The sequence below is a fragment of the Pseudonaja textilis genome, chromosome 1 (genome assembly GCF_049901715.1).
Source record: "Pseudonaja textilis isolate UNSWEBS1 chromosome 1, rPseTex1.2, whole genome shotgun sequence".
NCBI classification, from domain to species: domain Eukaryota; kingdom Metazoa; phylum Chordata; class Lepidosauria; order Squamata; family Elapidae; genus Pseudonaja; species Pseudonaja textilis.
Window position 1 is genome coordinate 12,047,293 of NC_141990.1, and position 13,040 is coordinate 12,060,332.

Consider the following 13,040-nt stretch of genomic DNA (forward strand, 5'->3'; position numbering starts at 1 on the left):
CCATCAGGTAGAACTGACTAGGACAGGTGACTCCAAACTTGGCACCTTTAGGACTTGTGGACTTCAACTCCCAGAATCCCTCTGTCAGTATGGCTGGTTGAGAAATTCTGGGAGTTGAAGTCCACAAGTCTTAAAGTTGTCAAATTGGGGAACCCTAACTAGAATATCAAACGTCACAGGAAGGTTAAGGCTACTTTGTTGAGAGTGGTTAAAAGAACACAATTTTGCAAGTCTGAGGATGTTTTACCACCCCTCCTTCTTATACATACGCAAATTGGGAAGGTGTCTATTTGAGCAGCTTACACCTCCTTTCTTGCTTGTTTTCGATTTAAGTCATGGTTTTCTTCTCATAGCTTTGATAATAGATCTAGCCTGTCTTACCCAAGGCCATTTATTTGCTCAGAGCTCTTTCTAAACAATAGCAATTTTATTCAAACAAGTTATTTTGGTTTAAATTACAGTACAGTGTTCTCACCTTAACAACAGTGCTAATATATTTACTTTATTAAAAGGGCCATTCTTTCATTTTTCTATGCTTATATACCCCTGAATCTTAAAAGGTCACAGCAATTTATAATGCAATGAGCTAAGAAATGGCAATATTAACTTTTCCTTCCTCCCTTCCTTCTTTCCTTCCTCCCTTCCTTCCTTCCTTCTTTCCTTCCTTCCTTCCTTCCTTCCTTCCTTCCTTCCTTCCTTCCTCCCTCCCTCCCTCCCTCCCTCCCTCCCTCCCTCCTGTTATGTCAAGAGATTGGTTTTAACATCAAAGGAAGGAAGTTGAGATCATTGTAAGAGACATATATTATTTTCACTGGTTTTGTTTTATTTTTTTGAAAAATGTATTCTGCACAAAATGTATTCTGGACTCCTTTAAGAGAAAAGGTGGTGTACAAAATTAAATAAAACCAACACTTTCTTTAATTCACAGGGCAGCCAGTCCTCAACTGCATCACCATATAAGCAAGACGTATTTGTTTACAGTCCTTCCCAAAGCATCGAGAATCCAAATTTAGCATCGGCCTCAACCCCTGTTATCATGAGCAGGAGCCCCACTGGTGAGTTTGACTAAACCCTATCTGGATGGGCTTTGAATGACATCACTGGTGAAGATGACCTAGTAGGTAGGCTTAGCATTGCGTTTTGGAATAGGAACTTTGTAGTCTAGTTAATTGTGCCGAGAGTTTTCTGGTGGTCACCCATGTAAATATTAGCCAAGCCCATGCCTGCTTAGAGATATGGATATAGTTATGCTTCAAATGCAGGCAAGGCCTGATGTGTGTATCACATCAGAATATAGAGCCATCCAAGTGCCTTTTGCAGCCTGAGTGCTTGCCCCACTCATACATCAAAGCTATCCAGATAGTTTTGGTCACCACACTATAAAAAAGATGTTGAGACTCTAGAAAAAGTACAGAAAAGAGCAATGAAGATGATTAGGGGACTGGAAACTAAAACATACGAAGAACGGTTACAGGAACTGGGCATGGCTAGTCTAGTGAAGAGAAGGACCAGGGGAGACAGGAAAGCAGCCTTCCAATATTTGAGGGGCTGCCACAGAGAGGAAGGGGTCAAGCTAGTTTCCAAGGCACCTGAAGGCCAGGCAGGGAATAATGGATGGAAACTGAACTAAGAGAGATTCAACCTGGAAATAAGGAGAAACTTTCTGACAGTGAGGATAATCAACCTATGGAACAGAAGTTACCTTTGGAAGTTGTGGGAGCTTCATCACTGGAGGCTTTCAAAAAGTGACTGGGCTGCCATCGGTCAGAAATGGTATAGGGTCTCCTGCTTGGATGGGGGTGGGGTGGACTAGATGACCTACAAGGTCCCTTCCAACTCTGTTATTCTGTATTCAGATAGTTGAATCTTACTCCCAGATTAACAAAAGACCAGACTCCCTATGTTACAGAGCTGACAGATAGAGAGACTGGCAAACACCATTAATATTCCTCAGGTTATGTACGGTCTCTGTTTTGCCAACTGTCAGAGTGGTGCCCAGCCAATTGGTTCTTTTGGACCCAGATAAGCACATTTTAGGCTTTATTATTAGCTCAAACAGATTTAAACACAACATAAAAACCATAGCAAGATCAAATCCAAATTACTTATAAGCTGTCAGGAGCATCTTAATAATCACAGCACAGATACACCAATTAGCATCCAATTTCACAATATCCAATGCTAGGTTCGCACAAACAACCCCAAGGTTTTTTAATCAAATCAGGCACCATGACCTCATGGTCCTGTTATGGTCAGAAGACTTCAAGACCTGACCTTGACTGGCTGGCACAAGACTTTGAATTGAAAGTTTGAGATTTTTACAGGAAGAAAAGCTTTGCAGGTATCTGAAGATCCCTTTATTCAGTAAACAAAAGTTTTTAAAAAAGCAAGTTAGGGTAGAAATTGCTCTAAACTTCTAGAATTTTCTTACTTTTTCTCTTAAATTTTCTAAAAAAAACCCAAAGGAGAAATCAAAACAAATCACTGACCTCAGAATAACAACCATCTTCCTCATTACCATTGCGGTCTCCTGATTTATATCAGCATATATGTTTTGAATAAATTAATCAAGCAAGCAAGCAACTAATTTGCCACAACTATTTAACTCTTCTCTTTGGCTGACACCTGAGATGTGTGTTTGTGTATATGTGTATGAGAGAGAGAGAGAGAGAAGAGGACATTGAATATGTGTAAATATTGGTATTGCCGTGAAACAGTCATTGCTGGGATTTTCATTCCTTTGGTTTTTTTTAAATAAACTTTATTGATTTTACAATTAAAATAAACCAACACATACACAACATAGAAAAATAAAGAAAAAAAAGAGGTTAAGCTACAACTGTAGTAATTATATACTTGCATTAAGATTTACTTGTAAATATGACACCAATAATGATACAAATAAGGAACCACAAACTGTTGATAATGGAATTGTTTTTTATTTGTTTTTCTTGTTTTAATGGATACCAGTTCTGAATCTTCCAAATAAATAATTAGAAAGTAACTGATTTGGGTTGGGGTTTTTTGCGGGTTTTTTTTTTTTTTGTATTGTTCCACAGATATAAAAAGCAGAAATTCTCCGAGATCAAATCTAAAATTTCGCTTTGATAAACTTAGCCATTCAAGCTCTGGCCCGGTAAGTAAAGATGAACGTAACTACCTTCCCTTAAATCAGGACAGGGACTTGCTTTGTTACTTTTGAACGCTTAACATCTGACTCCAATGAGTATTGGTGACTTGTGGTTGCATTTAGTGAGATACAATTCTTCTTTGGTTAAAAAAAGTTTTATCTTTTCCAAGATTGACACGGTAGCTGAATGATGCTTGGAATATATGCCTTTAAGTTAAGGAGGTGCTGATTGAATGTTTCCTTAACTCAAAGATGTTTCTTTCGGGACCATGTGGCTACTGTCCAAACCCAGAAAAAGGCTTTGCATCTTTAAGGAGACCTGAATCGATGCAGTCAGGGCTCACTTGTTCCCCTCCAAATCATCTTTTCCACTTTGGATCTCATGAACTCTCTCAAATGATATAGTAAAATAGATTGTCACCGGAGTCCTGTTTCTTTCATTTTTTTAAACCCAGAGAAAAGTAAGAAATTCATGGAATTTAAAAAATAAATAAAAATCTGGCAAGTTTTGAAGTATTTATAATGCAAGAGCTATAGCCACTTGTTCTATTCTAGAACTGATAGTGAATTGATCTAAAAGAACCTTAGAAAAGAACTTAGGAAGAAACAAGGCTGAAATAAAAGATCTGTAGTTAAAAAAAGGCAGAGGATTAGAGGCATTGGAGTCTGGCTATTGTAGAGGGTCAGAGGAGATTGTAAAAATGCTTATATAATTAACAGAACATGTTTCCTTTGTTCGCAGACACATTAGTTGAAGAATGACCCCTAAGGACCTGTAAAAGGTAACTTATATTTAGCCGATATATTTAATGCCAAGTATTGACGACAATAATGACAGGCAGGATATTTTTTCCAGTGGGTACAATTTTTTTTATTATGATTATTATGGGCCTTTTGAGAGTTGCAAAGGGTACAACGATCAGTTGCAATAAAAAAAAAAAGGCAAGACGCTGGTTTTGACTGCAAAGAAAGCTCGTTTAGACTTTCAGAAAGGACTTTCATCACAAAATTATGACTCCCCTCAGACTCTTTTTGGGTCACCTCTGTATGACCACAGTTTTGCAATGATCTCACTAAAGTGGCAGGACTTGAATGCTTGACCCATTTTTCCCCAACATGTTTTGCTGAGTCGGTTTATTTTATTTTTTATTTTTTAAAAAACCACCAAATATATTAAATGCTGGTCTTGCCCAGCTGTTTCATAGTTTGAGTCAGCAGCAAATTGGCAAATGTCAATGCCGTGACAGTTTCATTTTTTTAAAGTTGCTATTTTGCTGCCAAGAATTTCAGCAGCCGATCCTGAAGGTGGTGGACATTGGGGTTACAGGTCCGCAAGTAGGGAGGACCCGGTCATTGGAACTTCACATCTGTCTCGTAAGTTCCATTTTGGGGAGAGGTGTCCATCATAACTTCAGATCGATGCTAAGTCTGTAGAGATTCTCAGCCCTCCAGGTCATGGTTCTCCCAAAGGTGCTTTTTTCAGGAGGCAGCTGGACTTGCTTGCATTTTCTTTGAGGAGGACACAGAATAACCTCCAGGTGGCCTCAACGACCCTCTAAAAGGATGCAAATGACCAGCTGTCTGCAAGGAATATAAATCCTTCCATTCCCCACTATCCTGTCAGAGCTGAAGAAAGGTTTCAAAGCCCTCCAAAATAAAAATCCTCCAAATATGTTGTGGCAGTGAGTTCCATTAATGGAGCCTATTCGAAAAGCCATGTTAGTTAATGGCTCTCAAAGCTTCTCTCTAAATGTGTTTTTAGAGAATTAAAGAAGGTTATTCTTGATGTAGGTATGGATGACTTCCAAGCCTAATTTCCTTTTTTCTTCTCCCATCTTTTGCAGGACATTTTTTTTGTTGTGTTTGTCTCATTTTAAAGAGGGTGGGAGGGAGGACGTTTGTTTCAAATGAGAGCACCCTCCGCCACACCAAGCTCCATAGCCACTTATGGATTGCCCTTCATCCGAGCAGATCATTCCATAAAACCAGGGAAGAAGAGATCTCGTCCATGGCCCTCATCCATGCTTTATCCCTCTGGAATGGAAGGATGTCCCACGGAGGACCCAAATCGTGTACCACATACTGTAGACCTGAATTGTCTTTTTTCATTTGGTCTATCAACGGATTGGTAACATTATGCGTAGCTGTTGAGCTTGAGATCCTGTTTTTAGGGTAAATCTTTAGATGATGATAATGATGATGATGATGATAATAATAATAATAATAATAATAATAATAATAATAATAATAATAATAATAATAATATCAACATTTGCCTATCTCAGGTCCCTGGGAAGGACTCGATAGGTGGATAAAAAGGCCAAACCCAGTCTAAACACCTGATGTGCGACAAACCATAATCACAACCCCACCATGGATAACCCCTTGTCGTAATCATCAGCATCACCAGAAATGTCAAACTCAATTTCATTGAGGGCCGCATCAAGGCTGTGGTTGACCTTGGGGTGTGTGGGTGTGGGTGTGGGTGTGGCCTACTGGGTGGGCGTGGCCAGCTTGACACCACTCCCTAAACTGCTGGCGTATTTCCTCTTCACATCAGGTAGACCGGGCCGAAGCCAGGCTGGCCTGATCTTCCCTCTTCACATTGGGTAGACCAGGACGAAGCCAAGCTGGCCCGATCTTCCCTCTTCCCACTGAGTAGATGCAGGCTGGATCCAACCATATCGTGGGCTGCATCTGCCCCATGGGCCTTGAGTTGAACACCCCTGATCATCACAATACTTTGCTGTTTTGTGGGCTAATTTCTTACCTAATTAAGACCCCATCCCCTGGATTTAAGTGACCTTTTCTTTTTTTCTTATGCTATTATTATTCCACGCGAAGTTGGTGCTGAGCCAAGAATTCTCTTCTGCCTTTTGAGCATTCCATGTGATGGAAAGGAAAGGACATTGGGGTTTTGCTTTGAAAGGAAGTGTTGATGGCTATCAGAAGGGTGGGATGGAAGGGATGGGCCCAGATCTTACTTAACAGGTAGCCATTAACAGGTGCATGTGAACATTTTCATTTGTATAGTTGTCACTGGTTTGCGGTCTCCCTGAAAGCTAGTTTGAGAGGGAGGGAAGGAGGGAGGGAGGGAGAGGTAGGGGGAAAAAAGATTTCTGAATTTGGTGGTTTTCCTGCAGATATTTCATTACCCAACTAGGCAGGGCTGCGCTTCAAAAATTTTAGCAAGGGGTTCTCTGCCCAGTTGCTGGGTGGATGTGTCCATGGTGGGCATGGCTTAGTCAGCTTCCTGCACCATGGTGTGTGTGTGTGTGGGGGGTTGCCCTCCCTGGGCTCTGGAGGCTTTCCTTGAGCCTCTGAGAGGGCAAAAACGGCCTCCCCGGGATCCGGAGGTTCTCTGGGAGCTGGAAACAGGCCTGTTTCCAGCCTTCCTGAACTTCTGGGAGGCCCATTTTTCACCGTCTCTGAGCCTCCGTGCGCATCCTGCTCTTAGGTGCATGTAAAACGGGCCGCGTGGGGACTCCTGGTAGGAGGAGTGGGGCAGGGCAGGGTGGGTGGCGCCAGCCAGGAGTGGGATTTGGGGGTTCTCTGAACTGTGCAGATGTATCCTCCCGAGCCCCTTCCAACCCCCAGCGGCCCAGCCCTGCAACGAGGTAACATCATCAAGGCTAGGAGAGGGTGAGATTTCATCTTATTTTTCTATAGCTGTGTCCTGTCCTGTCAATGTAGGGCCAGGGCAAGCCGTTACTAGATTAAAATAAGAGCAAACCCCCCACTCCCTCCTAGTTCCTGCTACGTGTTTTGGAGCAAGGAAAGAAAAAGTTTGGAAAACACTGTGTTAGAAGTTGAAAAAAAATCTAGACCCAAAGAAGGAATGCAGGTCAGCATCATTGGGATTAATAATTTCTTCTGTCCAATGGCCAATTAGTTTTGAATATGGAAGAGGAACAGGAATTCTGCTGCTGTGGTTTGGACTGCAAAAACCTCTGTGCTTTTGTTACAGATCGATAAATACTCTGCGGCCCTTTTGTATATCTGTGCAAGGTCACCACGCACCTATAATAGGCTTTCATGCGGCCAACAAAACTCTGCTTGCTTCTTCTTCCACCCTGATGGTCCCACTGCTAGAATTTTTTCCTGTTGGCTTCTTACGTTGGAGACCATCCTTACAGCTCTCTTAAGATGAACCTGCAAAAATTGGTCTCACTGAGGTTGTGATACGCCTTCACCATTGGAAGCTTGCTGACACAGTTGTTCTTAAGAGGAGGGGTGGTTTTTTTGGGGGGGTCATTTTATGTTGCACATTGTCCATTAGATTCAGGTCAGGCCCCGCTTGGACAGTTTGGAACAATAGCTTGATTTGTCCTGGCACCTATTGAGAGGTCTTGTGTCTCAGCTATGTCTCCAAATTGGAAAGCCAAACCAATAATTACAGCAACTGGAGCACCACTTGAAAACCTTCAGCCCTGACAAAATCGCCGTTGGTCAATTGCAAAAGGCAGCTTTACTGCGAACAGCTTACATTCTAATGTAACCAACACACCTTACATCTAATCCTAATCTGCTTCACACAGACAGTACTTAACTACAGCCTAGGAACAAGTGCCAGCCAATCAAACAGTTTGAAATCAGACCATGACTCAGAAATATCCCAACAAACAACATTCAGGCTAATTTGCATCTCATAAAAAGGTATTTAAAGGCCTGTGTTCTGACAGACGAGCACAATTCAAAACTCACTGACGATGTCTCCTCGAATGGTGATGAAACGTTTGCAATCAAATTGCCAAGTTCAGCGCTCAAACCAACAGCCTAACTACCAAGCCAAGCTACTAAATATTCAAACAAATTTCAAACAGCTTGCATCCTACGACAATACCTTTAATACAATCAAACATCCACATCTACTTGTCCCAGGTCCTTGGGAAGGACTCGATAAGTGGAAAAAAATGCCAAATCCAGTTTGAACATCTGGCTGACTGTGCAGTGAACCATAGTAATAATAACTGGAGGACCATTTGAACACCATCGGCATTGACAGAATCACCATCAGTCAATTGCAAGAGGTACCTTTACTTGGCATAGCTTACTTCCTGTGGTGGTATCTTTAACAACATCTTCTGCTTTGTCCTTGAGAAAGACCCAATAGATGGATAAAAATTCCAAATCCAGTCTAAACACATGACTGACAGTGTGATAAGTCACATTGTGGGATTTCTGAATCTGATCTGATAAACTCTTGATCCAGAAGCTGAAGAAGCTTCTTGGATGAGAAGCGAAATGTCTTCAAAGAAAAACCAGGAAGTCCTGTTTTAAAAGCACCTTTGGGACAACCATGATCTGGATGACTGAGAATCTCCATAGATATTCTTGACCCATAATACACAAGAGATTTAACTGTGGTGGAAAAGAAGAAAGCGGTAGCTAATTGATGTGGCTGTCTACTAAATACTTCTTTGGTCTTTTTAGTTGCCAACAGAAAGGGAGTAGGGGAAAGTAGTGCATTCCTTAAATGCTTCAGATAATTGCTAGGCAGCCAAAGCTGTTGGCGCGCAAGATTATTACTGGAGAGCATGATTGATGACTCGTGGCTATAGATATGTCCCATTGGAGAATATACACCCAGGGGGTGGGGGGGAAGACCAGTTCAAAGGGGAAATGAATGATGTGTCTTCGTGCCTGCTGCACCCAGGAAACACCGACATGGTCACTCCTAATAAATCATTTTTTTTATTACTCAGAGAGATGTGGCTAGAGACTTACGGTGGATTTGTTGGAGCCCTGACAGAAGCAATAATGGGATAGTAGGAGACAAACCATTGGAGAAGATCGCAAAGGAGCAAGATCTAAAAAAAAAAATCAAAGTTGAAAGATTATGGCATAAACTGGTCGTGGTAGTCCCAGTGGCTATTGGCACACCGGGTGCTATGCCCCAAAATCTTGGACAGCACTTAGAAATTCTGCACATTGCCAAATGTCCATCTGTCAATTACAAAAAGCCACACTGTTTTCATCCAGGCATATCCGAGGACCTACACCAATATATTATGACATCATCCTAGATTCTTGGGAAGAGCTTGATGCATATAAAGGCCAACTTCAATTAAAGAACTGTTGTGTATATAACAATAATTGACACAAGTCACCATCAGTCAATTGCAAAAGCCAGCTTTACTTGGAACAGCTTACATCCTGCAAGAATATCTTTAATATCATCAAACCACAGTGACTGCCTCTCCCGGGTCCTTCGGTGGGTTTGATAATTTGACAAGAACTCCAGTCTGGCTGACTGTGTGATCAACCATATTAATAAATTGCAAAAAGCAGCTTTATTCGGAATAGGTCACCTTCTGAGTCCATGCCTTTATTTATTGATCCTTAATTCCTTCCTCATCCTTTATTTCAAAACTGCATTTTCTTAGTTGGATTTCATCAACAGAATCATTTAAAAAAAGGGGGGGAGGAAATGAAGAGCTTGCTCTTCAAGAGAACACAGCTAATAAAAATGATCAGGACAAACAGACCTTCAATCTATCAAACAGATGGCCATGTTTTTCATTCAAGACGAGGGAGACGCCACTTGCTGGAATAGTTTCATATTATTAAACAGCAACATCTGCGTATCTCAGGTCCTCAGGAAAGCTTGGATAGATGGACAAAAATTCCAAATCCCATCTCAACATCTGGCTGATTGTGTGACCAGCCATAATAAATAATTTTTATTGATTGAAAGTCTGGCAATTACAAAGCACAAAGCAAGATCTTTAGTCAATAGACGATGCCGCTCAATTTCAGGCTTCAGTCCGTGAAACGAACTTTTTGCAGCTTTTTTCCCCTTCCAAACATCCTTTTTAAAAAAATTTCTCCTTGGCTGCCATCTAAAAAAAGAAGGGAAGGGGTCTGGAATTTTCATCTCTATTTTGGTGAAATTTTGGGGTGGACTTTTTTTGTGTGAAATGGGCATGAAATAAAAAGGGTTCAACCCCCCTCTGCCCCAGGAGCATCTATTTTTACTTAGTTAATTTTTTTTTAATGCAACTTTTTTTTTAAAAAAGTCTCACATTTATGACCGTCACCACCTCACTGTGGTCACACGATCAAAATTCAGGCACGTGGCAACCACCATGTATTGATAGTACTCAAACAACAGCTCATTTAGTGACCCAAGTTACAAGGGCGCAGGAAAAAGTGACATAGGACCATTTTTCACACACACAACCATTGCAGCATTCCCCAGGGTCATGGGATCAAAATTTGGACGCTTGGCAACTGACTCATATTTATGACCACTGTAGTGTCCCTGGGGACATGTGATCTCCTTTGGCAACCTTCTGACCAGCAAAGTCACCGCAACTACAAAGTAGCTAAGTGCAGCGATTCACTTAAAAACAGCGACAAGACAGGTAGTAAGAAAGGGGGCAAAATTCACTTAACAACTGTCTTGCTTAGCAACAGAAATTGTGGTTGTAACTTGAGGATTACCTGTTATGTGGCTTTCAATTTTAGAAAACCTAACATTTTCTACAATGTTAAGGATTGCCTCAGGTTGTAAGCATCCAGTGACCGGCCACAAGGTCCACCCCGCCCCCTTGTGGACAAACTGGGTTTCACCAAGATGAGGATAGTTAGCCCGTGTGGCAGTGTAACTTCTGGAGCCCACATTAAACCAAATTCAGAAGGTTGAAAACATTATAGTCTCTCCCCTCCCCTCCCGAGTTTGGCATGGAAGAGAATAACAGAATAACAAGGATCAGAAGGGACCATGGAGGTCCTCCAGTCCAGCCCCCTGCTCCAGCAGGAAACCCCACACCATTTCAAACAAACGGCTCTCCAATCTCTCCTCACTGTTGGAGCACCCACAACCCCTGGAGCACTGGTGGGATTCAAAACGTTTTACTACCCATTCTGCGGGCATGGCTTGGTGGGCCTGGTGTTGCTTGGTGGGCATGGCAGGGGAAAGATACTACAAAATCCCCATTCCCTCCCCACCCCGCTAACCTGCTTTCCAGCTCCGTTCTCCTGTGCAGGGCAACCAAAGAAGACCCAGCCAATCAGCTGGGACTCAGGAGGCAGAGAATAGATGGGGTGGGGACAGTCAGAGGTGGTACTTGCCGGTTCTCCAAACACTTCCGCTATCGGTTCTCCAGAACTGGTCAGAATCTGCTGAATACCGCCTCTGCCCCAAAGGCGGGGAGGGAGGAGAGAGACGAGAAAATGAAGGCATCAGACTAGAAAGTAAGAGAATCCAAATTTAAGCCCTGCCTTAGCCATGAAAAGCTGCTGGATGACCTTGGCCCAGTCATTTTCTCTCAGCCCAACTCACTACACAGAGTTATTGTGGAGAAAATTGGAGGAGGAAGACGTGTTGGATATGTTTTCTGCCTTGATTTATTTGTGAAAATAATGGAGGTGGGGTATAAATGATTGATGAGTGAGTAAGTGAGTGAATGAATGACAATTATAACATTGCATCTAGTGTTGTAGAGTTGTGTGTCCTTCTGTATTTTTGAAATAATAATAAAAAGTGGGTCAAATTTGAGCTTTCGCTAGCTTTCTCCCCCAAGGGAGTGATTCCTGCCGTTTGAGGTATTAGCTCCATCCTAATTTTTAAAGGGATGCTTTTCCCTGAATCAGAGTTGGAAGGGACCTTATAGGTCATCTAGTCCAACCCCTGCCCAAGTGGGAGACCCTACACCATTTCTGACAAATGGCAGTCCAATCTCTTCTTGAAAGTCTCAAGGGAGACTTTAGTCCCATTGCACAGCTTCGCTCCTAATCAAGCACCAGAAACTCATAAAAGAAATGTTCGGTGTGGTGGGATGGTAGAAGTCACACACACAGACATGTACTCCTACACAATCCTACACACCACCTACACTGGTTTTCAAAGGTACACTACTTCTGAATCTGGAGGCTCTACAGCAGCCCATTTTAACATTGGCAACTTTAAAATGGGTGGACTTCCACTCCCAGAATTCCCTGGCTGCAGAATTCTGGGAGTTGAAATCCATACATCTTAAACTGCCAAGGCTGAAATGCTTGGATACGTGATTAAAATTTATGGAAAAAAATCTCCCACTTTCAGAGACACACAGAGAATTTTGCACTGATTGGTTTTAAAGGGATGATTCTGCATTGAATGGTTTAACGTCTGAGGGGCAAACTATTTTACAAAAAGGCAGGGACCTCAGCCATTGCACTCTTCAAAACAATTTTCAGACCATAACAGAATGTTATTTTTGTTGAACAGAAAGAAAAACATAAAGCATGCATTGATACCTTTTATTAATTTTTTTCTTTGGCTTTCAGAAATGTAGCATGGTACTGCAACAAATTATGAAAAAATGCTAATTTTGGGGGGAGAGTACCAAAATATATCTTACTCCTCCGTTTTGATATAGCAGGGGATGGGGGGGAATTCCCATTATTGTGTTCCTAAAGTTCAGTGAGATTGTGAAGACTAGGATTTTGTAAAAATTTAGGAAGAAATGAAGTATTTTTCTTTGTGTTAAGAAGCAATGCTTCATAGCAGGTTGCTGATGTATGCTGTACATAATGTATATTTAATTTATTGCTATGGTAGCCTCTTGTATTTGTCATTGTATAAAAAAAATTCTACAGAAGGGTAAAAATGTATATTTTGTTGCTTAAACGTGTCTTTGCAAAATTCATAATTAAAAAAAATATTTTGTGTCAAAGCTGTCTCTTGGCTTGTTTGTCCCTCCTCACTCCAGGAGCCTTGTTGGATGGACAATTCCTTTCTTGTGGCATGAAGTTCCACGGGCCACTGAGCTAGGCTTCATTTAAAAAACAGTCGTTTCCGGATTCCAACCGTAACCCTCAAAAAGATAACATTCCTGCCTTACCTTCAAGACACGACAAAAGGAAGAGTTTCATATGCGAACTTTGACACCTCTGCATTCATTTTGTAAGGTGGTGGTCAAAG

At 41.7% G+C, this 13,040-nt stretch overlaps 1 protein-coding gene across 2 annotated transcripts in view; it reads left to right on the top strand.

Annotated features, from left to right (window-relative positions):
* The window catches only part of RAP1GAP2 (RAP1 GTPase activating protein 2), a 169,661-nt gene extending 156,869 nt beyond the window's left edge, over nt 1-12,792 (top strand). For both annotated transcript variants that reach the window (XM_087926211.1, XM_087926219.1), the window contains 4 exons: nt 929-1,055; nt 3,060-3,136; nt 3,873-3,912; nt 4,975-12,792. In XM_087926211.1, the coding sequence (XP_087782337.1) occupies nt 929-1,055; nt 3,060-3,136; nt 3,873-3,881 (213 nt within the window). In that variant the 3' untranslated portion in view covers nt 3,882-3,912; nt 4,975-12,792. The remainder of the gene's footprint in view (nt 1-928; nt 1,056-3,059; nt 3,137-3,872; nt 3,913-4,974) is intronic.
* The last annotated feature ends 248 nt before the right edge of the window (nt 12,793-13,040 follow it).